This window comes from Thamnophis elegans, chromosome 13 (genome assembly GCF_009769535.1).
Source record: "Thamnophis elegans isolate rThaEle1 chromosome 13, rThaEle1.pri, whole genome shotgun sequence".
NCBI lineage: Eukaryota > Metazoa > Chordata > Lepidosauria > Squamata > Colubridae > Thamnophis > Thamnophis elegans.
This window is the reverse complement of record NC_045553.1, coordinates 40,400,937-40,426,425: the sequence shown is the minus strand read 5'-3', so window position 1 is coordinate 40,426,425 and position 25,489 is coordinate 40,400,937. Positions and strand designations below refer to the sequence as shown.

Sequence of the window (25,489 nt, the reverse complement as noted above, 5' to 3'; positions counted from 1 at the left end):
CCCTATCCCTTTTCAGACAAATGGCTTTCCAATCTCAACTGACAAATCATGGCATGCAGCCTGTCCTCCTGCATATAAAAAAAGCTTTGCGTGGGAACGGAATGGCTACGCTGAGGCAGTAAAGGCTGCCTTGCCTCAGATCTGCTCTGCCAACTCCTTCCACCCTAACTTTTTCGAGAAATAAAGCTTGAGTGAGAACCAGAGCCAAGTCGAAACCCACCAGGAAAGGAGGAAGAGGTCTCCAGAGCTCCAGGTTGAACGTCCACCCGAGATTGACCTAAATTGCCCCCCCCCCCCCCGTTGATGTTGAACTAGCTTAGCCGAGCTTCTGCTTGCCCCCAGCTGATGCTTTAACCATCTCCACACAGCTGTCTGCTCCCAGGAGGCGATGACTGGTCCCTGCCGGGCCGTGATGCCTCATTGGTACTTCGACATGTACAAGAAAAAGTGCATTCGCTTTATATATGGAGGCTGCGGAGGCAACCGAAACAATTTTGAGTCAGAGGAATATTGTATGGCAGTGTGTAAAAAGATGAGTAAGTTCAGCCTCGCGCCTCCCCACCCCCCCCTCCGGTCCTCTTTTGAAGCGAGCTGTTGTCCTGTCTGTCTCCTCCTCTTCCTCCTTGACCAGGTCAAAGGAAGAGAGTTGTGTGTAGCTTTGTCCCATAGATCCCGGTGTCTGTTCCTCAGTAGCTCCTCCACGTGTCTTTGTGCTGCTTTCGGCTTTAGGCTCAGCTTCTGCTCCTGCAGTCAGAGAAGCCTGCCTTGTCTCCCTCCCCTCCTCTTGCACTGGCTTGGCAAATCCCCCTCCTGGATTCCACGGGAGAGGGCTAAAAGTTGAGCTTGGAGAGCTGACCTCCCCTTTCCCCCTGCAAGGTCCCTTTTCTTGGTGCCCCTTTGTGGGATCTGTGCCTCTCTTCCGCCCTTCCCTTCTACGTTTTTACAGCTTTCCCCTATCGGTCTTTCTGCAAACTCCAGGTTCTGCTTCATATTTCTTGATATCGAAATATGGTTCCCAGTCTGATGATTCTGTGTGATTTGTCTGAGGTTTCGCTCACCGTTTCTTTTTTTTACTGACTTTTAGCTCGCTGTTTAACCTACTGCTTGTTATCGTTATTTGTAAGGTTTATGTATCACTGAAGCCCTAAGGATTATGAGTGGCTTCCATGAGAACACCAGCAACAAAATCAAAGCAAAATGATATAATATTAAATATGTAACATATAAATAGGTTTAATGGAAGCAAATTAAATTCACCTCAAGGTTTCCTCTAGACATGATGTTCAGAAGGTAATTGCTGATTTGCAGCACTTCCATTTTGGCTGTTTTAGACCCTTCCTTCCTTCCTTCCTTCCTTCCTTCCTTCCTTCCTCCCTCCCTCCCTCCCGCCCTCCCAATCTTTCCTTCCCCCCCTCCCAATCTTTCCCTCCCCCCCTCCCAATCTTTCTTTCCTCCTTCTCTCTCCCTCCCTCCCAATCTTTCCTTCCTTCCTTCCTTCTTTCCCCTCTCCCTCCCTCCCAATCTTTCCTTCCTTCCTTCTTTCCTCCTTCTCTCTCTCCCTCCCTATCTTTCCTTCCTTCCTTCCTTCCTTCCTTCCTCCTTCTCTCTTTCCCTCCCTCCCTCCCTCCCTCCCAATCTTTCCTTCCTTCCTTTCCTCCCTCCCTCCCAATCTTTCCTCACTCCCAATCTTTCTTTCCTTCCTTTTTTCCTTGCCTCCCTCCCTCCCCTTCTTTCCATGACTGGCACTATTTTGATACAGCCATAATCCTGTATACAAAATGGGTTCTGTGAAAATGCTTTTGGGTGGATTGAACTGATAGCAAGGATGAGATTAAAAATGCTGTGGCTGTTTTGGAAAAAAAGTTTAGTCTTCCCCCAAAGGATATGGGGCCACAGTCCACAAACAAGTCTCATTTGTGTTCCTGATCACAGAGAGAGAATGCTACGTCTTACCTGCAGAGTGTCTCATTTTCCTCTTTAACCCCTTTTTCACACAGGGGTGAAAATATTGTGGGTTCAGACACCAGGTCAAGATTACCATTAGAGGCCCTCATCCAAAGTAGCCCCTGCTTTATTTGTGAATACAGCGCTCAGATGTTTCCTCTGCCTGAAAGCAGATCAATTTGAATGTAATAAGTTGACCTACAAAAAAAAAGTGGGAGGGAAGCGCAGATTAATCTGTGGCATCTGGATTTGTATTGAATCTCTTCTTCCATTAAATTCCAGTCCATTAGATGGACAGCTAGTCAGGATTTTCCTTCCTTCCTTCCTTCCTTCCTTCCTTCCTTCCTTCCTTCCTTCCTTCCTTCTTTCTTTCTTTCTTTCTTTCTTTCTTTCTAAAACGTAAGTAGCCCATCCTTTTTGCTTCCTCTCTGCAAGGCAACTAACCACTGATATCCTACTCTGAAAGCAGCTGATAACTGTCAGACGGCCCCCTCTCTGCCTCCGACACAGAGCCCTCATCCGAGCCTTCCCCAGACTCCAGGACTGGCCCAGGTTCCTCCCCAACCTCCTCACTGTCCGAATCTGCTGCCAGCTATGCTGGTTTCTGGCAGGCCACAACATCGTCAGCTGCAAAATGTCTTCAAAGAAAAAAACAGAAAGTCCAGTTGCTTCTTGAAAAAGCATTTTGGGGACAAAACAACAACAACTTGTTCTGTCTTCTTTTGCCTTGTTGCACTACTTTGTTTTGTTTCCCCGTGTGTTAGTCCACCATCACCCAATAAGGTTGTTAGCAATAGCAATAGCAATGGCAGTTAGACTTATATACCGCTTCATAGGGCTTTCAGCCCTCTCTAAGCGGTTTACAGAGTCAGCATATCGCCCCCACAGTCTGGGTCCTCATTTCACCCACCTCGGAAGGATGGAAGGCTGAGTCAACCTTGAGCCGGTGAGATTAGAACCGCTGAACTGCAGATAACAGTCAGCTGAAGTGGCCTGCAGTACTGCACCCTAACCACTGCGCCACCTTGGCTCAAGCGAAGGAACAAGCGAAGGCCAAAATACAAAATTTCTTGAGGATCGAACTGTCAAAAGCCCATCTTTCATTTCCTTTTGAGGACGAATCGGGCGGGGACCTTTTTATTGGCTAGCCTGGGCATTGCACTCCTTAGCAGGGCCCATCTGGAGAAGCAGGAGGGTTGCATTGAGCCTCGGCTTTGCAGTGGTTAGAGTGCAGTACTGCAGGCTACTTCTGCTGACTGCCGGCTGCCTGCAATTAGGCAGTTCGAATCTCACCAGGCTCAAGGTGGACTCAGCCTTTCCATCCTTCCAAGGTTGGTAAAATGAGGACCCAGATTATTGAGGTAAATATGCTATAAACAGCTTAGAGAGGGCTGTAAGAGCACTGTGAAGCGGTATACATCTAAGTGCTATTGCTATTTTCCTTCCTTCCACCCTTCCCTTCACAGTGGTTAGAATGCACTATTGCAGGCTAACTCTGCCCACAGCCAGGAGTTCGATCCTGACCAGCTCAAGGTTGACTCAGCCTTCCATCCTTCCGACATGGGTATCTTCCTTCCTTTCCTCCTCCTTTCCTTCCTCCCTCCCTCCCTCCCTCCCTCCCTCCCTCCTTCCCTTCCCAGTGGTTAGAATGTAGTATTGCAGGCTAACTCTGCCCACAGCCAGGAGGTCACTCCTGACCAGCTCAAGGTTGACTGAGCCTTCCACCCTTCCAAGGTCAATAAAATGAGGGCCCAGATTGCTGGGGGCAAATATGCTGACTCTATAAACTGCTTAAGAGAGGGCTGAAAAGCACTGTGAAGCGGTATATAAGTGCTATTGCTATTGTCAGCAATGCTTACCATTAACTGATCCCTCTTCAAGATTGACCACTGTTGGAGAGCAAGAAAGAGATAAGGGACCCCCCCTCTTCGGTAAACCAAAAGTAACCCCAGACCTTGCACTTTGATCTCCAACCTTGGCAATGTGAAGACTTGTGGACTTCAACTCCCAGAGTTCCTCAGCCAGTTGGCTGAGGAACTCTGGGAGTTGAAGTCCACAAGTCTTCACGTTGCCAAGGTTGGAGACCCCTTACCTAGCAAGTCCCTCCCTTTTGTCCTCTTCTAGTTCCACCAACTCCTCTGCCCACTGACGACGTCGACGTCTACTTCGAAACGCCTGCTGATGACAATGAACACGCCCGTTTCCAGAAAGCCAAGGAGCAGCTGGAGATCCGGCACCGTAACCGCATGGATCGAGTGAGTCTTTCCTATCAGCCGTTGTGTTACGATTACTCCGGGTTGCCCTCTCTCCTCTGGGGAAGAACCTCGTAGCTCCAGTTGCCTTAAGAAAGTTCAAAACATTCTTAAAGATCCATCTCATCCTGGCCACCCCCTTTTTTTTTTTTTTTAACTTTTACCATCTGGCAGCTGGTACAGGACAATAAAAAACAAGGACAAATAGGCTGAAAAACAGCTTCTATCCCGGAGCAGCAACTATATTGAATTCTACGGTATAGTGCAATATTAATGCAATATCAGGTTTCCAGTTTCAATTATATAGGATGTGAAGGATGTGTGCTTGCGTTGTTTCCAAAGTGAGGTGTGGGAGGAGTAACACATGGGTATTAACCCAGCCCTTTTGCCCTGGAGACTGAGGTAATCTTTGAGGCCCCACCTACGTTCCTCCTCCTGACCTCCCAGATTAACCTCAGTCTACAGCCCAGAAGGAGTGTTTTCCTGACTCTCCCTCACTTTGAAGACTTAGGTTTTTGCAAGGATTTGCAGCCTCTACGAATCCTGCAGGATTCTACAGGCGTCAGGACCTTTCCTTAGGATTTTTTTAGAGCTTTTTAGACTTTTTTAGACCTTTTCCTTTTAAAGAAGGCTTCTGAAGATCACTCACCCCTCCTGCTGTGCTCTGAGCCGCTAGCCAGCCGCACCGCCGGCTAGCGCAATCCCCAGCGACTGGACGGTCGCGTAAGAGGACAAAAGGAGCTGTGTGGGCTGTTTGGAGGCTCCTTCGCACCCAGGAGCCCAGCTGAGGACCGGGGAGCCGACGGATCTTCCCCAACGCTTCCAAGCAGCAGAGAATCGGACCGCAGATAACGTACACTGGAGATGGCATTTAATTTCATTGTACGATGTGCAGTGCCAATAAACTAAACTAACTTTGGCTACCTCAGTCCCGTTGCATTCTTGCCATCGATTTCATTTGTGGGTTTTCAGTTGAGTCATTAAAAAAAACCCCACACTTTCTTTTTGCTGGAGTGGGACTTCTTTTTGTTTTGTTCCTTAATAGTAAAAGCCACAAACATCCTCAGCTGGTTTTCAAGCTTAAATTGCAAACATTTATTAGTCTGACCAGGTTTGAGAGAAAGTGCTTTAGAAATTCTATGGGAGGGGACGGGTACGGGACAGGAAGGGTATTTGGTTACCGAAACGGACTTTTGCCACACTTACACGGTCCTTATTCCAGCAGGCCTACCTAAACCAGGTTTCCCATCTTTCCGAATTCTTTAGGTGAAGAAGGAATGGGAGGAAGCGGAGATCCAAGCCAAGAACCTTCCAAAGGCCGAGAGGCAGGCCCTAATGCAGGTCAGTCACCACCTCTCAGATTTGAACGAAGGCAATGTATTCCTAGAATTGAAATAGATTTATGTATAAATCTGTTAAGAGGAGGAGGCCTTGTGGAAATGGTTTACCACCAAACTAAGGCTAGGAAACTCCGTTTTCACTTAAGAGATGTTGGACCAAGGAGGTGTGGCCTAATTAAGCCAGACTTTCTCAACATTGGCAATTTTAAGATGTGTGGGCTTCCAAGAGGAAGGAAGGAGGGAGGGAGTGAGGGACGGAGGGAGGGGAGGAGAGAGGGGGAGGGGGGGAAGAAAGAAGAAGGGGCAGGGAGAAAGGAAGGAGAGAGGGAGGAGGGGAGAGAGGGAAGGAAGGAAGTAGGGAGCGAGGGGGGAAGAGAGGAGAGGAAAGGAGGAAGAAAGTGGAGTGGAGGAGGGAGGAGAGAGGAGAGAGGGGAAAGAGGAAGAAAGAAGGAGGGAGGGAAAATGGTAGGAGAGAAGGAGGGAGGGAGAATGGAAGGAGAGAGGGAGGAAGGAAGTAGGGGGCAAGGGGGGGAAGAGAGAGGGAAGGAGGAAGAAAGTAAGGAGGGAGGGGAGAAGAGAGGTGGGAGGGAGGGGAGGAGAGAGGGGTGGGAGGGAGAAAGAAGGAGGGAGGCAGAATGGAAGGAGATAGGGAGGAAGGGAGAGGAGAGAGGGAAGGAAGGAAGTAGGGCGCAAGGGGGGAAGAGAGAGGGAAGGAGGAAGAAAGTAAGGAGGGAAGGGAGAAGAGAGGAGGGAGGGAGGGGAGGAGAGAAGGGCGGGAGGGAGAAAGAATTATTTATACATTATTATATTTATACATATTTATGTGTGTGTGTGTGTGTATATTTGCTGAGCGAAAAACGTGTTAAGTGAGTTTTGCCTCATTGTATGAGCTTTCATGTCACAGTTGTTAATGTGAATCGCTGCAGTTGTTAAGTTGGTGACATGGTTAAGTGAATCTGACTTCCCCGTTGACTTCGCTTGTCAGAAGATGGTTGACAGCAGGGCACGGCAGCTGTCATAAATATGAGCCAGTTGCCAAGCAGCCGAACTTTGATCACATGACCCCGGGCATGCTGCCACAGTCAAAAGGATGAAAATGGTCACTGATTGAACTGTTGTAAATCGAGGACTAGGTAGATAGATTGTCAGGGTTCCAAGTAATAGTTCCATATCAAGCAAAACGCAAGACAAGTAAATTCCTCAAAGAATAGCTTTATGGAAAATATCACATTGGCGCATATTTGGTGAAAACCGCCTCTGAAAAGTCTCACGGTCTGTCACCTAATTAAAAGTAAAAGTTTTCCTCTCAACCCCAAACAATCAGTCACATGATCCAATCAAGACGCTGTCTAGTAGTCTGATAACATTACTCCTCCTTCCTCCAGCCAGGTGTGAGAATGTCCTTGGTTCCCAAGAGAAAGTATTTTGTTTTGACTATGTAACCCCAGCTGTCTCCCATCCCCCCTCCCTATCCCTGGCCTCCTATGTGGCAGCACTGAAGCTTCAGTTCTGCCAGGAGAGCTTCAAAGTTGACTCTGTGTGTGTGTGTGTGTGTGTGTGTGTGTGTGTGTGTTAGCTAGGAATACCTATTATTTTCGCTAATTGTGTCCTTGCGTTCAACTGAAATATCCACTGATGCTAGGGGTGTCCAATCTTGGCCACTTTCAGACCTGTGGACTTCCAAATTTTTTTGTTAAAATTAGAGAATTGTGTTAAAAATGTAGTGTTAGTGGATAAAGTTAGATAAATAATTGATAAGGATAACAATGTATATGTATTGGTTTGATAAGAGGAAAGTTGGTAAAAATTTTAAATGATGAAAAAAGGGGAAAAAGTTAGTTAAACTTAGTCAAACTATTGCTAAATAAATGACTGATAATGATAATAATGTAATAATTTGTACTGACAGGATAAAAGGGAAATTGGATAAAAGTTGTAAACAATGATTAAGAAAAAAGGTTTAAAAACTTTTGTTCTTAAACATAATTACTTTTTTTATTTTGAATGTGTTATAAAGGAATAATGTGATTGGATGACATTGAAAATAGATAAGGGAATGCCACTATGTGGTTTTGTTCTAAATTTTTGAATGTTTGTTATAAAGGGACGTTAAAACAACTATAGTAGATAAAGGATGAGGTATGATGATAGCAATTATATATAAATATATGTGATGTAAAGTAGATAATTTGCTACAAATCAGAGGTGATGACGGTGGAAGGGATGCACGAAAACTCTGTGTAACCAATTGACACACTTTCTACAAGTTTGTAATGGATGATTTTATTTGTTTTTATTTAAAAAATAAAAAAATGGGGGGAAAAAAAAGACCTGTGGACTTCCAACTCCCAGAATTTCCCAGTCAGCCATGCTGGCTGCAGAATTCTGGAGGTTGAAGTCCACAAGTCTTTAAGTTACTAAGATTGGACACCCCTGATCTAAGGCAGTGTTGGCAAACCTTTTCGGCACAGAGTGCTGCTAACGGGAGTGCGCGCGCATGCCAGAAACCGGAAGAGTAGCCGCCCAGTGCAAATGCGTGAGCCAGGAAGATGATCTTCCAGTTTCCAGCGTGTGCATGCGCTCTAGTGAGGTGGTCTTCACGTGCGCATGTAGGCCAGTAAGCAGAAGACCAGGTGGCCAAAAACCGGAAGAGCACTGCCCCGGCGCACGTGAAGACAAGTTGGCTGTTGCGCCGGAACACGGAAGAGCAACAGCCGACTGTTCACCTTCCGGGAGAGATGGCTCTGCGTGCCACTTTTGGCACAGGTGCCATACTTTCCCATCACGGAATTAAGGTGTTCAGAGCTGTATCTTCCAAACACAACTTAAGTAAGAGCAAAAGCTGAGTTCTGTCTTTGGACAAGCATTATGCAATCGATGCAGTAGTGGGTTGCAGGCGGTGTACCGGAGCCTGCTCAGAGCACCGGATTCCATTCCAGTACGGTGCTCCGGAGGGCCCATCCTTACCAGTCTTTTAAGTCTTCAGCACTTCCGGACATGGTGTGTACAGCGCCTGCACGACACTCCGCTGAGCAGCTGGAGCATCACGGAGGCTCGCAGAGGCGCTAAGACACATCTGCGCACTGCGCACGTCCACATGGACGCCGCCGGGCCCGTTCCAACCGTACCTGTTGGAACAGGATCCGGAAACCCACCACTGAACCAATGGGTCCAAAAGCAGCTATTTACAGTCGAAAGGAACCGATCTCTCTGTCACCAGCTAATACAAATTCTTTCCACGCCATCCTTCTCCAGAGATTCCAGACGATGGCCAAGTCCCTCGAGAAGGAAGCTGCGAGCGAAAAACAACAACTCGTGGAAACTCACCTGGCCCACGTAGAAGCCATGTTGGATGAGCGCCATCGGGTCGCCCTGGAAAACTACCTTGTGGCTCTGCAGTCCGACCCCCCACGGGTACTGAACCCCTCCGTCAGAAGCAGGGAAGGGGTTGGGAATGGAGATGGGGAATTATTACTGGAGAAGTTTCGAGTTGTGTGGTGGCCTACAGGTAGAACTCTCACCTCACAATCAGGAGGCTGTGAGTTCAGTCCTAGGTAGAGGCAAATATTTCTCTGTCCGGGCACGTCGAGATTATATCTGCTTAATATACTCCTCATCGGCAACATGAAGGGCATCTGGCCAGGAAACACTCCCATTCAGTTGCCCAGGCTCAACCCCGCAAAGGATTATGGGGTCATTAAAAGATGATGATGATGAAGTCTGTGGAGTTTCTCAATCCTCCAGATCATGGTTATCCCAAAGGTGCTTTTCTCCAAAAGGCAGCTGGACTTTCTTCTTGTTGTTTTTTTTTCTTTGAAAGCATTTTGCTTCTCATTCAAGAAGTTTCTTCAGTTCTAACTTAACTGTTTGTGACCAGGAGGATTTATATTCTTTGCAGTCCATCCTGTCCTTCGCACTCTTAAGGGTTGATCGTTAGCATTCTGAGAGTAGTCGAGGCTACTTGGGAGGTTTAATCTGTATCCTTCAGAGTCATCTGAATCAGCGTGCAAACAGGTGTCAGGGGAAAAAGCACCTTTGGGATATCATTAGAGATGCTGCAAAGGGAGCCTTTGAGCCTTAGCACAATGAATAATGGGGTAGGGTCTGCTTTGGCAGGGGGTTGGACTAGATGACCTACAAGGTTTAGGTTTAGGTTTATTAGATTTATATGCCGCCCTTCTCCCAAGGACTCAGGGCGGCATACAACATTAAAAGAAACACATAATACAAAAGTTAAAAAAAGAATTAAATAGAATATCCCAAACAAACCCAATTAGAATTGACAATAACATTTTTTTTTAAAAAAGTGAATTAAAATTAACAATGATCAATAATTTATTTTATTTTGTTCAGGCTAGGCTGGCTTGCTGGAAAAGCCAACTTTTTAGGGCGTGTCGGAAGGACCGGAGGTCGGGGATTATACAAAGCTCCGGGGGCAGCTCATTCCAAAAGGAAGGCGCTCCCACAGAGAAGGCTCTGTCCCTGGGGGTCGCTAGCCCACACTGTCTGGCCGACGGCATCCTGAGGAGGCCAACTCTGTGGGATCGCACTGGATGGTGGGAGGCTACTGGTGGCAGTAGGTGGTCTCGCAGGTACCCTGGGCCTAAGCCATGGAGCGCTTTAAAGGTCATAATTAGTACCTTGAATCGCACCCGGAAGACAACCGGCAACCAGTGCAGGCCGCCTAAAAGGGGTGTAACATGGGAGCACCTAGGTGCCCCCATGATAACCCGCGCAGCCGCATTCTGGACCAGTTGAAGACAAGGTCCCTTCCAACTCTGTTAATCTGTATCTAAACGTTGCAATTGGACAAGAAGTGCTAAATTTAACTTGAAATAAGTCCAAACATCCTCAGTTTAGCTTAGGACTGCTTGGTTCGTTTTGTCTGGCTTGCCGTGACTTCCTCTTAATTGGGGAGGGTGTCAAGTTTCCAAGTTAACAGTCCCCACGAAATCAAAACTCTGAGGCCCTGAGTTTCCTCAGAGTAAGAATTTAGTAGTAATGCCATTGTCAGGCGTGCCTCTGTTCAAAACCCAAGAAATGAAGCCACCGACTCCCAAGTTTGTAGAGAAGAGGTACTTTTTACTGAGTTTGAAATAATAGCAACAAAATAAAAGCAAAATAAAAGCTTTTATTATGCGAAAGTTACCGTATTTTTTCAGAGTACAAGATGCACCTTTTCCTTCCAAAAAGAGGCTGAAAATCTGGGTGCGTCTTATACACTGAATACAGCATTTTTGGTGTCCTGAAATTCCACCTGCTTCAGCAAAATGGCCGTGCATAGCCTTTAGGAGGCCTCCAGAGTGATCCTGGTGGCTGGGGAGGGCAGAAATGAGTGAAAAACGGGTTGTTTCTGGCTCAATTTTGCCCAGCCCCCAGGAGCACTCTATAAGCATCCTCTAAAGGCTATGTATGCTCCTTTTTTTTTTTTTGACAAAAACGGCCCGTTTTCACAAAAAATGGGCCACTTTTTGCTCATTCCCCACCCCCCAGAGCACTCTACAAGTCTCCTAAAGGTTATTCATGCCCCTTTTTTGTGGGGGGGAAAAAAACAGGCCAGTTTTTGCAGAAAAAACGGGCCATTTTTGGGAGGTCTGCAGAATGCAAAAACTTTTTTTTAATTTAAGGTCTTCAAAATCTTGGTGCATCTTATACCCTGAAAAATATGGTACATATTGGAAGTATCCCCAACTCCTCCCCCCCCCAAAAGGATCCAGGCGGAATGTCCAATCCCCAACTCATATGGCGTCATGTGGGACGCAACTTCAGGTGTGTTCGCCCATCTGGCATTCCAGGATGGTTGACCTTGACAGGATCTAAACACGTCCATTCGGCTGCTCAGTAGACCATGACAGCAATCCTCCCCTTTCGTTCACCCAGGCCATCTCTCACCAGCTCACTTCCCCACCCAGATGCCAATCTCCCCCCCCCTCCCCATCCCCGTTACTCTGGCAGCCGATAGCAAGGATGCATCAAAGAGGCTGACAGCCATATTGGCACAGCTGGTGAAAGCCCGACTCTAAAGGAGCTGAGGTTTCCCACCCACCCCCAATCAAAACCCAAAGTTCATGCCCCCACAATAGAGATGGTATTCTATTTTCTTCACTATCGGTTTGGTAGTCGGAGCGTGCAACTGGGCATGTCTTTGGTGATGTCAGGGTGGGTGGGCGGAGCCTCATGCTGCCGCCACTACCGCTTCGCCCGAACCGGTGCAAACCGCCAGCGTTCCCCCTCTGCCCCACAACCATCACATGGTCCAATCAGGTCACAGTCCTCCTTGGGCTGCCTTTGGCCCATGCCTTCCAAACACCTGTGTGCCCCCTTGAGCCTGGTGCCCTAAGCATGTGCTTAGTCTGCTTAAGGGTTAATACACCACTGCTGGCAGGGACGTGTCCTTGGCTCCCACGAGAAAGAATGGTTGTTTTGGCTACAATTCCCCCAGTTATCTCTACCCTTTCCCCACCTCCCTTTACATTCCCACGGCAGCCCCTGCGGCAGCCCTGAAGGTTTCCAAAACAGTTCCAGGGCTGACAGAGGGTGGAATGATCACCTGTCTCCCAAGGAGGAGGTGGGTGGGAAATGATCCGGCTCACCCCATCTGATTTGCTTTTTTTGCAGCCCCACCGTATCCTCCAAGCCTTGAAACGGTACATCCATGCTGAGAACAAAGACAGGCTCCACACGATCCATCACTACCAGCATGTTTTGGCTGTGGATCCAGAAAAGGCCGCTCAGATGAAATCACAGGTATGGAAAAAAAATTCCTCTGACGCATTCTAACCAGGTTCTTTTCAAATTATAAGCCCCTGCCTAGGTTTCCCCTGTGCCTGTCCCAGTTCGCTTTGTGTGAGCCGAGTAAAATATTTGAAATCTTTCAGATACCATCTTTAGAGCAGGGAGGCGGCCTGGAGTTGGTGACAACTCACCACTTGGAAGCTTGAGAGTTCAATCCTAGGCAATGGCAGATGTTTCTCTTAATCACGGTGCAAAGAGAAAATATCTGCTTTGAACCCGGCATAGGTGTCAGGAAGGGCATCCAGCCAGTAAACTCTGATTTTCATTCTGTCTGCCCCACCTCCCACCCCGATTAAAACGGATTAAAGGTTTGTAAAATAAAAATAAAAATAAAATTCAGGCAACCTCTTGAACAACCTTGGAATATTTCTTCTCTCCGTGGAAGGGACAACCCTTCCAGAACACCCATATTTGCAGTTCCTTTTTTTAACCTCTTAAATGTGCACATTTTAAAAAGGCTAAGATGTTATAAGGAACTGTTAAGAATTCGGATGGGCAGTACATCTGCACTCTGGCCTCTCGCAAGACGGCCGCTAAGTGAGTTATGCCCAATTTTACAACTTTTTTTTCTTTTTGCCACTTCTGTTAAGTGGACTGCTGCAGTTGTTAAGGGAATCATGCAGTTGTTAAGCGATGGTCCTAAGCTTTAGGATCTGCTTATAAGTCACTTTTTTTCAGTACTGTCATTAAAGTACCGAGGTGGCGCAGTGGTTAAATGCAGCACTGTAGGCTACTTCAGCTGACTGCAGTTCTGCAGTTCGGCTGTTCAAATCTCACCGGCTCGGGGTTGACTCAGCCTTCCATCCTTCCGAGGTGGGTAAAATGAGGACCCGGATTGTTGTTGGGGGCAATATGCTGACTCTGTAAACCTCTTAGAGAGGGCTGAAAGCCCTATGAAGCGGTATATAAGTCTAACTGCTATTGCTATTGCTAAATGAATGGCTACCTATACTGCTATCATCCCCTACACCATGAAGCCTACACATAAGTTATGGCTAAGCTTTTTGTCATTGCATGCTGAAAACAGATGCACGCATGCGACAGCACGCACACATGTTCCTACACCCACAATGCAGTGCGCGTCCGACAACCCCCTGCGCATGTGCGTGCAAAACCCTCCCTCCTCTGCCCCATTTTGGGTCTAGGAAACCTCCCTGAAGACTCCTGGGATCAAAAATGGGACGCGGGGGGGGGGGGGGATACACTCCCCCAGTGCTCCGATCTGATCCCACACATGCATGTGCATGCCTAACCCTGTCCCAAATGTATGCCCACACGTCTTTCACATGCCACCGCCCCCCCGGCATGTGCAGCAGAGACCCCAAAATTAGCTGGCCGGTGGGAGGCGCGGTGGGGCTGAGCTGGGGCGACGGCTCGCCATCACATCTGTATATTCTGTGAATGTGTAGCACCGTCTGCTGGCCAGATGTGGAGCGATAATAAATTTAAGATAGGAAGGCTGAGCTATGTGACTCAGGAATGTCCTTTGTGTGGTCAGGAAGCCACACCTAAGGTCTACGTCCCAGCAAATCTCTCTGGAAAAAAATATGCCAGCCCTTCTTTCTATAATAGGCTGTTACTCCCTCTGGCCTGACTGTTCCTTGAAAGTGCGGAAATGGTTGGGAATGGAGAAAGGGTGTTATTAGGAGCTGTGGTGGCGCAGTGGTTAGAGTGCAGTACTGCAGGTTTCTTCTGCTGCCTGCAAATTTGGCAGTTTGAATCTCGCCAGTCCTTCCAAGGTGGGTAAAATGAGGACCCAGATTGTTGGGGGAAATAGGCTGACTCTGTAAACCACTTAGAGAGGATTGTAAAAGTGCTGTTGCTATTACTGGAGATTTCTATGGAGTTTCTCAACCATCTAGGTCACGGTTATCCCAAAGGTGCTTTTTCCAAAAGGCAACTGGACTTATTTGGGTGTCGTCTCCCACTTTGAAAACTTTTCGCTTCTTACCCAAGAAGCTTCTTCAGTTCTAACTTAACTGTCGGGGAATGGAAGAATTTATATTTCAGTCATCCGGTCCTTCGTACTCTAAGGATCGGTCGTTAGCAATCTGAGAGTGGTTGAGGCTGGCCAGTTGTAGAGTGATAATACATTTTAAGATAGGAAGGCCTTGAGCTATGTGCCTCAGGAGGAAACAGGAATCTGGCTTGTGTGGTCAGGAAACCACACCTGAGGTTTTCATCCCAGCAAATCTCTCCGGGAACAAAAAAAAATGCCAGCGTTTCTTTCTTTAATAGGCTGTTTCTCCCTGTGGCCTGAAATGTCCCTTGAAAACACCACTCTGCTTTTGTGTCCTTCTATTATGTGGCGAAGTTAAACATTACTCCCCGTGTAATCAAAGCTTGAGCACAGTCCCCAGATCAATGGTTGGAGACAAAAGCATATTTTTAGAATGCTTTATTTTTACTCTTCTTTGAAAGAATAATTATCGCTTAGCTTGGGAGATATCTGTTCTTAAAGCCCAGATCTCAGCTGGGCAAACATAGAAACCCGCGTATCATTGCTATCTCTAGATAGCTTCAATTCTTTTAAAAAGGGAAGTTGTTGTAGGCAGAAAACTACTAATCTCAACAATGTGTCTACTACGCCTCATTGTCTTTGCCCACACACATATATACGCAGACCAGAGGTGGTATTCAGCCGGTTCGGGCAAACCGGAAGTGGCGGTTGTGGGAGGATCCGCCCATCTGTCCCGACACAATGCACAACCTTCTGTGCATGCGTAGAAGGCGGGTGCGCATGCGCAGAAGGTTGTGTGAGCGAAGGGAGGGGGGCGCGCACGCTCACATTTGCAAACCGGTAGGGAAGGTAAGTGAACCCCACCACTGACACAGACACATTATCTACCTTGTGGTGGATAAAAATCAAAGAATGAAAATTAAAATACAGTTACCTCGAGAGCTGATAAAATAATAAGAACACACAGTGCCGGCTGGCAACTACGCGGAGGAGAGCCTTTTCAGTAGCAGCTCCGACCCTCTGGAACGATCTCCCCGTGGAGATTCGTACCCTCACCACCCTTCAGACTTCCGCACAGCCCTCAAGATCTGGCTATCCCGCCAGGCCTGGGGGTAAAGACCATAGTCCGCCCCCACCCGAATGTTATATGAATGTTGCTTGGTTTTAATTATACATTGTGTTTTTATGTTATTGTATGTCTTCCCCTCCCATACAAGTTGTTAGCCGCCCTGAGTCCCCTCAGGGAAAAGGGCGGCCTATAAATAAACTCAACTCAACTCAACTAAACTGTGGAGTCCCGTTGCAACAAATCAAGTTGAATCTGTAACCTTTGTTGGCTTAAAAATTGACCCTGGACTGTAGCATGATTCAGATTAACGAAATAAAAACTGTACGATAGAATTGTCTATGGGAGAATTATGTTTTTATGTAAACATAATTTATAACATGGGTTCTAGAGCACTAAAACCATGAGGATTGGTTGATTGATTTAATTTCTATGGCTGCCCATCTCAGTCAATGACTTTGGGTGAGGAACATCATAAAAACATTAAACCATAAAAGAATTAAAACATTACAGAATATGTATATGCCATTGCCAAGTAAAACTGTGGCCATAGATGTCAATGCAGCCTATAAATGGGGCCTTAACACACTCGGTGTATTGTTTTAATCTAAGTAGTACAGATGCACACATTATTTGAACTTTGCCCTCTGTTGAAAGGTGATGACACACCTCCGCGTAATAGAGGACAGGATGAATCAAAGTTTATCGCTGCTGTACAAAGTACCATACGTGGCTGAAGAAATCCAGAGTGAGATTGGTGAGTATTTTTGACCCTCCTTCATGCTGGCTTCTCGATTGGGGTTTTGTTTCCTGGAATTTGGAACTACCAACCCAAACAATCAAGCTAACAGTAAATAACAGTCTAAATCAAGGACCCATCAAGAACACTCCTCAACACCCGCAAAGCAAGATAAATAGAGCACAAATCCCTCTCCCTTCTACCACTGATGATGTTACCTAGTTGGGTAATGAAACGCCTGCAAGAAAAAACCCAGCTTAGAGAGCACGAAGGACCCCATAGTTCTATCCTAAGCTACAAATATTATCTTTTTATCAATGGTTTTTACCTGTTTGCCTCCATTCTCCTCTTGGCACAATCCTTTTTATTAGATTAGCTACGGTTGGGTTTGCCCTTGAGATCTTGTTCACTTCCCCAGCCCTATCAATCCTTTGCGTGCTTGTTTTTAGTGAAAGAAAAGTAATATTCTTACTCGATTAGAAATGATAACAAATGCAAGAAGTTGAATTAGATTTTTTTGGGAAGCAACATCTTAAAAAGGCAGGTATTCAATAGGAAGGAAGGGGAAGGAAGGAAGGAGTGAGCTGTGAATTTTTCCTGGCGCTGCGGGTGCTCCATTACTGGAGATTTTATTTTAAATCTTATTTAAATTTATTGAAAGCTACTAAATTGAAGCCCATCTGGAGTCATCTGAAGCCAGACAGCTTCTAAATTTAAAACTAAGTAAATCTGTGTCGCTATGGTGATTCCTGTCCTGTGCAGAGGTTTTGATTATTTTATTTGTTTATTTTATTTATTTATTTAATAGATTTATAGGCCGCCCAATCCCGGAGCCTCAAAGGTTCCTTCCAACCCCACGACTGTAGTTACCTGGCACTACCAAGATTTCCCCCCTTGATTGTCTCTGATAGATAAGCTCCTTCAAGAACAGCGAACCGATATGGACCAGTTTACTTCTTCCATTTCTGAATCCCCGGTGGATGACCACGTGAGCTCTGAAGAAAGTGAAGATTCGCCGCTCTTTGATGATAAACCTTTCCGTCCATTCCAGGTGAAAACTTTCCCAGCTTCTTCCAAAAGTGAAGGTACGTCAAAACTGTAGTGCTGTACCGTAACTGGCCTGAACCCATCGGAGCCAAGCTACTTAAATAGAATAAACTTGGTCTCAGATTTGTTCTGGACAAGCCTTTTTTTTGCCAGAGCTTTTCAGAGCAAATTCTGATGAAGAACCACTTGGTGATTGAGATGTTTTTGAGTTTAGCATTCTGGCTTGATTCATGCAAGTTGCCGATTCTCGTAATGATACATATTTGTACTATGTGTAGCTGGCCTTCCCATCTTCGCACCCTAAAACTCATGGTGAGAATTCAGTATTGTCTGCTGATTATGTTATAACAGGGGTGTCAAACTCGCAGCCCACGGCCTGGATGCGTCACACGCTGGCCACCCCCACCCCCAGTTAAGCGAAGGGGGAGAAAGTCGAGCTACGTCACATGACGACGTGACATCACGAGTTTAACGCCTGTGTGCTATGAGTTTATCTATATATGTAAAAGACAAATACCACTCAACACAAAATCTCCAGAACGGTAAAGCCTACAAACTTGAAATTTGGCACGTATGTTCCTCTTGGTTTCTAGGTGCTTGTTAAGAAAGGATTTTTCAAAATGACCATCAGATCATCAGTATTTCCTATACAGTAATTAACACGCTCCGATGCTAAGGAATTCTACTCTCCCTCCCCACTTGAAAAGAACTCTGTTCCAACTGCCAGTTGCCTCACATTCCGTTACCTCAGTTCAAACTGGCAGAGGTTCCACTCCTTCACCCAGGAGTGGTCGGGGGCTCCTTACAGTAGTAAAAGTTAGTACCTCACCAAAATGTCTACGCCTTCCACTGCTTCCGGACTCAAGGCGGCGGGAGCGATATTCCTTAGGTGTTTCAATCACTGGCCAGTCCTGAACCAATAGGATTGTAAACCGAATTTCTCCTGCATAGCCCGATCACATAGTTTTGTTGTGAAGCACAGGTATCCAGCTAGTTATAAATATATTTTCCTAGTTTCCTGGGGTTCATAAATTGGGATGGCAGAAAAGAAGTCCGAACCTGAATTTAATCTCTGATGTAAATGTTCTCCAGAATCTAAATCGGAAATCGCACACGAGCCTTTTTTTTTTTCTTTTCTCCCCTCCTAATCTCCTTTCTCTCTGCTATTTCTTTTCTTTTCTTTTTGTTCTTGTTTTTTCCCTCCTGCTATAGATTCTCAGCCGGAATTGTACCATCCAGTGAAAAAAGGTTGGTTCTCCCTTGATCCCTTTTAAATGCGCTCTCTTATCATACCCTTCCCCCTTTTGAGTGGATTTTAATCCCTTTTAATTTTGTGTTTCATAACTTCAGCTTCACTTCCCTCCCTCCCTCCTGCCTCTATAACCAAGGTTGCGTTAGCCGCTGTCCCTGATGCCGTAGAAGTCAATTTGGTGGCCCCTGAACTATTTAGAGATCATATGACCACGATAAATGTCATTAGGCTGATGATATGTAAGTAATTAAATAGTGATTAGAGCCTTCTGAAGTTTTGAAGCAGCTATTTGGGATCAGATGCCGGCTGAATTGGCTTGGAGCGGATACGTGCAGTTTCAAGATTAAAATGCTGTTTTTATTACAGCAGTGTTCTTCCTCCCTTCTTTGCCATGGGGTAAACTTTGTTAGATTGGTGTTTATAAGGAGAATTTAAACAGGGCTGATATTTAGAACTCCTGAAGAGGGGAAAAAAATCTGTAAGCTATTAGAATTATGTAAATCTATATAAACTAACTTGGAATGGATATGGGCATAGGTGTGAGAAGCATTAGACATTGTTATATGGGATTATAGAAGTAATGTAGACTCTTGTCAATTTTAGAATAAGGATTGGATGTATTTTTTCATCTATATCCCAGATATTCTCTCTCTAGCAAAAGAGAATCGGAAGCCATTCTTTTAAATATTTTTCTTTGCTTTTTTTTCTTCTTTGCACTTTTATCTTTCCTTTTTTTCCCTTTGCACTTCTATTTTACTTTTTGCTTCTTTTCTACCTTTTTTTCCTTCGCTTGTCTACTTTTCATCTTTTGGAATATTAATAAAAAAGCCTTTTTTAAAAAAAGCATTAGATGTTATTGAAAGAACGGGGCTGGACTTCATGGAGTAAGATTTTCAACCTGTGGGAGAACATGATTAATATGATTTAATACTATTAAAAAGCTCTTCAGGAAGTTCACTGTTATTTGTCAAAATATTTATACTGTAGATTTAAAAAACAACAGCACAGCCTATTAAGGGATCTCTGGAATTAGATGTGTGTCAGGCTTCCCCATTCCATTGTTTCGTAGCTCCTGTAATTCCCAAATAGTGAATGAATTGATGTCAGAAATGTCTTTCTGGGTTCAGCTCCAAGTGGGGAAAAAGACACTGGAGACATGGAGGCTGCTTGGAAAGATTGTTTATTGTTGGACAGGGTCACATGGCTTGAGCCCTGAACAGGGGATCACATGCTTCAATATTGGTGGAGAAGAGGAGAAGGAATGACTGAGATGCTGAGTCCCTGGTTTTATCCCCTCTCTGGCCTTTGATCTTGAGCTTGTATTCTGATTGGTTTTCAGACTCCCATGGGGCCCTGCAGGGACAACTCTCTAGGCTGCGTTTTGAATCCAGGTTTGGTTGAGTTCTCAGATGCCATGTGGCGAGTTGGGTAAAGGGCCAATATTATCATGCCTTAATCCCATCCCCGGGGAGCTGAAGTGGAGAAGTCTTGTAAAGGGACTAGCTTGGCCTTCTTAATGGCCCATTGACAAAGCGGGGATGGGCAGGAAGCTGCAGGCAGCCATTCTGTCTTTAAAAACATGTTTCTTTTCACATCCAGAGAAATATTCTGCCTTTTCAATATTTCCTAGAATATTTCATTTTTCTGGGAGGGGGCTGGGTGATAAATTCCTACAGAATTATAGCAGAGGTCACCAACTGGTGGTCTGCGAGAAAATTTTGGTGGTCCTCAGAAAAATTATTTGCATTTTTTATTTTGCACTAAATCAGGGGTCCTAAAACTATGGCCCTGGGCTGGATATGTGCAATAAATGTTTCTGTTGATGCAGGGAGTCTCCCCCTTCGGGGTCTTTTTGTGCGGGTCGGAGGGGCAGAAATTCCGACTTGGGGTCTGCTTTGGCCTCCTGTGGGGGGCTTTGAGTGAAGGCTGGAGGGAAACGCTGCTGGTGGGAAAGAGCTGGGGCCTTGTTCCAGTGGGACGGCATTATGGCCTGGAACTGGCTAACCATCTCAGCCTGCTGAGCCTCCAGGCGCCGGTACCTGGCCTTGCACTCCTGCAGGTCTTCCCTCTGCTTGGAAAGCCTATGCTCATAGTCCTCAGTGAGGTGCTTCTGCTGAGCTTCCTTCTCGGTCAGATTCAATTTGAACTGAGCCAGCTGTTTTGCCAACTCTCTAGCTCCAACAACTGCTTCCTGTTGGGGGCCCTAAGGAGCCCGGGCGGGCAAGCAAGGAGTGGCGAGTAGAAGCTGGCAAGGGCTCAACGTGAGTGACATCAAGTTGGCCATTCCCACCTAGCCACATGACCACCTAGCCACACCCAACCAGTCATTAGGCAGATCCTATTAGTGGTCCCTGAATTATACTTAGTACAATTAATATTTGCACAATGTTCACAATAGTGAATGTGATTGGTACGAAAATGCCGATGTGCAGCCTCCGATTCTTGATGGTGCTGTAAGTGGCCATGTTTTCTTACTTCTTCTTGTTCTCGATTTTACTGGATTCTTTTGGAATACCCCGTCAGGTGAATGTTTTCATAACAAAAAGTACAACAACGTACCTAGGGGAGAAGTTGAATCTTGAATCTAATAGGATTTGTGTTGCCCGTCAGAAATTACTCAGTTGACTTTCATAGAGATTCTTCCATGTATATAGTCGTGTTGATTCTAATAGCCACGGATGTCAAAATTGTGGAACCCAGGGCAGCCCTGGGAAATCTATAAGATTAAAAAACAACGGCTCATTATCGTGTTTCCCCGAAAATAAGACAGGGTCATACTTCTTTTGCTCCCCGAAATGAGCGCTTGGCCTTATTTTCGGGGAGGTCTTATTATTTTTGAGGTGCAGGAGGTAGCGAGCGTGGTCAACTCATGGCTGCTGCTGTGTTGCAATATTTTCGGGGAGGGCTTATTTTGGGGGGAGAGGGCTTATTTTAGTGCATGCGCTCAAAAGCCCGATTGGGCTTATTATCCAAGGAGGCCTTATTTTCAGGGAAACCAGGGTTTTTGGTTTGGGATTAATTAGGAAATACCAAATTATTAAGACAAATGCAGTGTTCTTTTCCTCTGTCTATTTATCTCTTGTAAAAAGTGGAAGCAATTCCATCCCACTGGCTAGTAAATAGCAAGAAGGATTTTTCCTAGTTCACTTTAGCTAAAACGGTAGAGCTGTTTCTTCCTTTTCTCCCCCCCCCCCCTTCTGATTTCCTTATAGCTTTCTGCTGTTTCTTTCTTGGCCTGCCTGGTTTTTCTTAAGAGCTTTCCCTCTGAGCACCAGCCCAATTAAGGCTGGTGAGCTAGTCTAATGGTACCCATTTAGAGTCTTTGTGCAGTCCTTATGCAGATAAAGCATAAAGCTGAATGCTGAGGATTGATTGTTGGTTGATGGCCTAGGAGGTGTTTTCTTTTTTTTTTCTTTTTTTGGAAGCTTTGACTTTGGGGGGTGGGGGTGGGGGAATGTGGTTTATGGCAGCCTTGGAAAGCAAGCTGGGCAATTCCGAATATGTTTGGAATCCGAAGGAGTGTTTTTAAAGACTTCAGAGAGATTTCAAAGGGATAAGCAGTAGAAGCAGATGTCCTTGAGTCTGCTTTGGCACTTTAAAATAATTAAAAAGAATGGGGGAGGGGGAGATGCTTCCAAAGACAGTGTTATGTCTAATAGACACTGATTGATTGATTCCTTCGATCTGTGTTGACTCCTGAAACTGCCTGGAGAAAGAAACACACAAACACACACACACACACACACACACACACAAATGTACGTGTGTGTGTGTGTGTGTGTGTGTGTGTGTGTGTGTGTTTGTATGTGTATGTACACAAAGACTCCGCATTAGATGGAGCAAGACTTTGATATTCAGGACTGTGAAAATCTGGGATGATTTGAAGATAGCACCAACTACTTCTGCTATTAATCTTGAATTAATTGTTTAGTTTAGTTTAGTTTTAGTTTTCACTTTATTTGTATGCTGCCCTTTTCCCTGGGGGGACTCAGGGCGGCTCACAGTTCAAAAAGGGGGGGGGAGGACAAACAATTTACAACATGAAAACACTTGTGGAGGTTTGGTTCCTCCATAACCACATATAAAGTAGCTCCTCCTCCTCCTCCTCCTCCTCCTCCTCCTCCTCTTCCATCATATCTATCATCGGACATTTCCAATCATGTTGGCAATCCTATTTTTATCAACAGCTGCATGAAAAAGTGCCGCCAAGCTTTGTCCAAACCAGTGGAGAAATATAAAGCTTCAGTGGTGCTTAATTGACTGATACCTGGAACTTCATTCTCTTCCCCTATGAAACCAATCCAGGGTTTTATTCAGGCGTCTGAGAGAAACAAAATTAAAACTTCTCCAACGAGCAGCATTTCTGGAATGACTTCCAGGCTTGTTCTTCAGATAGGCTGAGATTGCAGGGTGCCTAAAGGGCTGGTACTGCCGTGAATACAGCAAAGGGACAACACCAAAGGATTGGGCAGATAGTCCTTGAGTTAAGACCTCAGTTGAGCCAGGAATTAAGTTGTTGCGGTGGTTAAGTGGATCACTGTAGGAGGAGGAGTAGAAGAACCTGGGGGCGGAGTCAAAAGAGGGACCAGCTTAGAATCCCTACATAGCCACAAGGGAACTAAGTCCAACTTCTCTTGGTCAATTCCGTTGGTCCTCATCAAAATCCAAGCAGGCACCTACCCTGTGACAGCAAACCTATGGCACGCATGCCAGAGGTGGCACGCAGAGGCCTCTCTGTGGGCACACGCCCCATCGCGAGCTGCTCTTCTGGTTTCCGGCATGCACATGCGCGCTGGCCAGCTGGTCTTCATGGGTGCCAGAACAGTGGGAAACGGCCTGAAAAGCAGCCTGAAAAATGCCCTAAAAACGGGCTGTTTTTCAGGACATTTTCTAGGCTGCTTTGGGCCTAAAAACAACAGAAAAATGGCCAAAAAACAGGCATGCGTGCACCGGCCAGCTGGTCTTCGGGTTTCTGGTGCTCTGACGCGTGCATGCACTCGCATTCCAGTTTGGGCACTCATTGCCAAAAAGGTTTGCCGTGACTGTACTAAACCTTTAGTTGAGGCTATTCCTGTCTGTAGCATTAGCAGTTTAGTTAAACCAGGGGTCAGCCATCTGTGGCTCTGGAGCCACATGCGGCTCTTTCATCCCTCTGCTGCGGCTCCCTGTCGCTAAAAGTATGTGCCACAACCGCCAATGTGCGACACCCGTCAATTTATTGAGCTTTTCGACCCCCAGTAGGCCAACCATGGATAAATCCAAGAAAAGAAAAGTTTCAGAAGAAAAGAGAACCTTTAATTCAAATACATATGCTGGTTTTGGGGGCACTCAGGAAACAGTCAGGCTCGGGAAGGGTTTTGTGGCTCCCGGTGTTTTCTTCTCTGGGGGAAACAGGTCCAAATGGCTCTTTTGAGTGTTTAAAATTGCCGACTCCTGAGTTAAACCTTCACCTGTGGATCTGATCTTTTGCTCCTGACAGTCACCATAAGACCGTGACTGATTTTACGACTTTTTTTTGCTCTGATGGGTTAAGCAAACATGGCAGTTGTTAAGTGAACACAGCAGTTGTTAAGCAAATCCATTTTATCCAAGGGGTGTTTTTTTTTTTTTTGCCAAACACCAGAAATAAATGCCAGAAACAGGCAAAAACGTCAAAAACCGTAGTCACGTCAAATGGCGAAGGAGGCAAGCTGTTTGCCTAAAATGCATTTCATGTGACCAGGAGGTTTGCAGTGGTTGGAAGTTTGAAATCAGGACATACCGTATTTTTCAGAGTATAAGATGCACCGGTGTATAAGAGGCACCAAGGTTTTGAAGGGGCAAATTTTTTAAAAAAAAGGGTTTTGCACTCTACAAACCTTCCCAAAATGGCCCGTTTTTCACAAAAACAGGCCCCTTGCCCCCCTCAAAAGGCATGAATAGCCTTTAGGTGGCTTGCAGAGTGCTCCTGAGGGATGGGCCCCCCCAAAACGGGCAAAAAACAGCCCGTTTTTCACTCATTTCTGCCCTCCCCAGCCCCTAGGAGCACTCGGAAAGCCTCCTAAAGGCTCCGCACGGCCATTTTGGTGAAGGGGCGGGGCTTCGGGAGGCAAAAAATGCTGTATTCAGTGTATAAGATGCACCCAGATTTTCGGCCTCTTTTTTGAGGGAAAAAGGTGCGTCTTATACTCCGAAAAATATGGTAAACACCTTTTGAGGGATCCTTTGTAACTTCAAACAGTTGCTAAGGGACTGGTTGTACGGTTGCTAAGGTCATAAAGCGAGGACTACCTGCGTCTTGGTTCCATCAACGAGTTACACCTAGAGGAGAAAGTACAGCTTCCACAGAAAAATCAGTTTGGACTGTTGTTGCTAGTTAGTAAGAAGCGACAGGTAATCCTTGAACCTTCTGAGTCGCCTCCATTTTCATCGTGTAATCTGGTCAACAATCCCCTCACCATTGTCCATTCCGTTTCTCTAGTCCAGGGGTCAGCAACCTGCGGCTCTGGAGTGACATGTGGCTCTTTCATTCCTTTGCTGCAGCTCCCTGTCGCCAGTCGGCCCCACAATTGATAGGGCTCTCGGTTAGGATAGTAGAGGAAGAAGGATGCCACACTAGGAGGAGACTCTATGGTGGGGGAACCGGACTTCCGGTCAGCAGAGGAAAAAGGACGCCGTGCTAGGAAACTCTATGGTGGGGAACTGGTTAGCTCCATAATTGAATGGGGGGTTTCCGTTTAGGACCTTTGTGGCTCTTTGAGTGTTTAAGGTTGCCGACCCCTGCTCTAGTCTTAACATTTGGCATCCCTGTGACATGCGCATTAAGAAAACGAAACTTGCTATTCATGTAGTTGCATAGACAAAAATGATTATTATTATTATTTTTTGCTGTGGCTGGATCTCGTGTTCATTTATTTATGTCAAGCCTAATTTCTTTCCGTGCAGGGTCTGGCCTGGTGGATCTAGACGGGCTGATCGGAGCAGAAGAGAAAGTGATCAACAGCAAGAGCAAGCTGGATGAGAACGTGGTAGGCCTCCTTTGCACGGAAATTTGCACGAGAAAACTTGTGCCTGCAACACCAAGCTTTCTCAGCTTTTTGGGGATTTTGCTAAGC

General features: G+C 45.9%; 1 protein-coding gene across 4 annotated transcripts in view; it reads left to right on the top strand.

Moving 5' to 3' along the window:
- The window catches only part of APLP2 (amyloid beta precursor like protein 2), a 72,527-nt gene that overhangs the window by 40,448 nt on the left and 6,590 nt on the right, over nt 1–25,489 (top strand). The window contains exons 7-15 of one of the 4 annotated variants that reach the window (XM_032228721.1): nt 369–536; nt 4,069–4,199; nt 5,463–5,537; nt 8,792–8,950; nt 12,155–12,283; nt 16,015–16,114; nt 17,008–17,181; nt 18,356–18,391; nt 25,320–25,402. In XM_032228721.1, coding sequence (XP_032084612.1) covers nt 369–536; nt 4,069–4,199; nt 5,463–5,537; nt 8,792–8,950; nt 12,155–12,283; nt 16,015–16,114; nt 17,008–17,181; nt 18,356–18,391; nt 25,320–25,402 — 1,055 coding nt within the window. The remainder of the gene's footprint in view (nt 1–368; nt 537–4,068; nt 4,200–5,462; nt 5,538–8,791; nt 8,951–12,154; nt 12,284–16,014; nt 16,115–17,007; nt 17,182–18,355; nt 18,392–25,319; nt 25,403–25,489) is intronic. The other 3 variants (XM_032228723.1, XM_032228722.1, XM_032228724.1) reach the window with 3 other exon arrangements.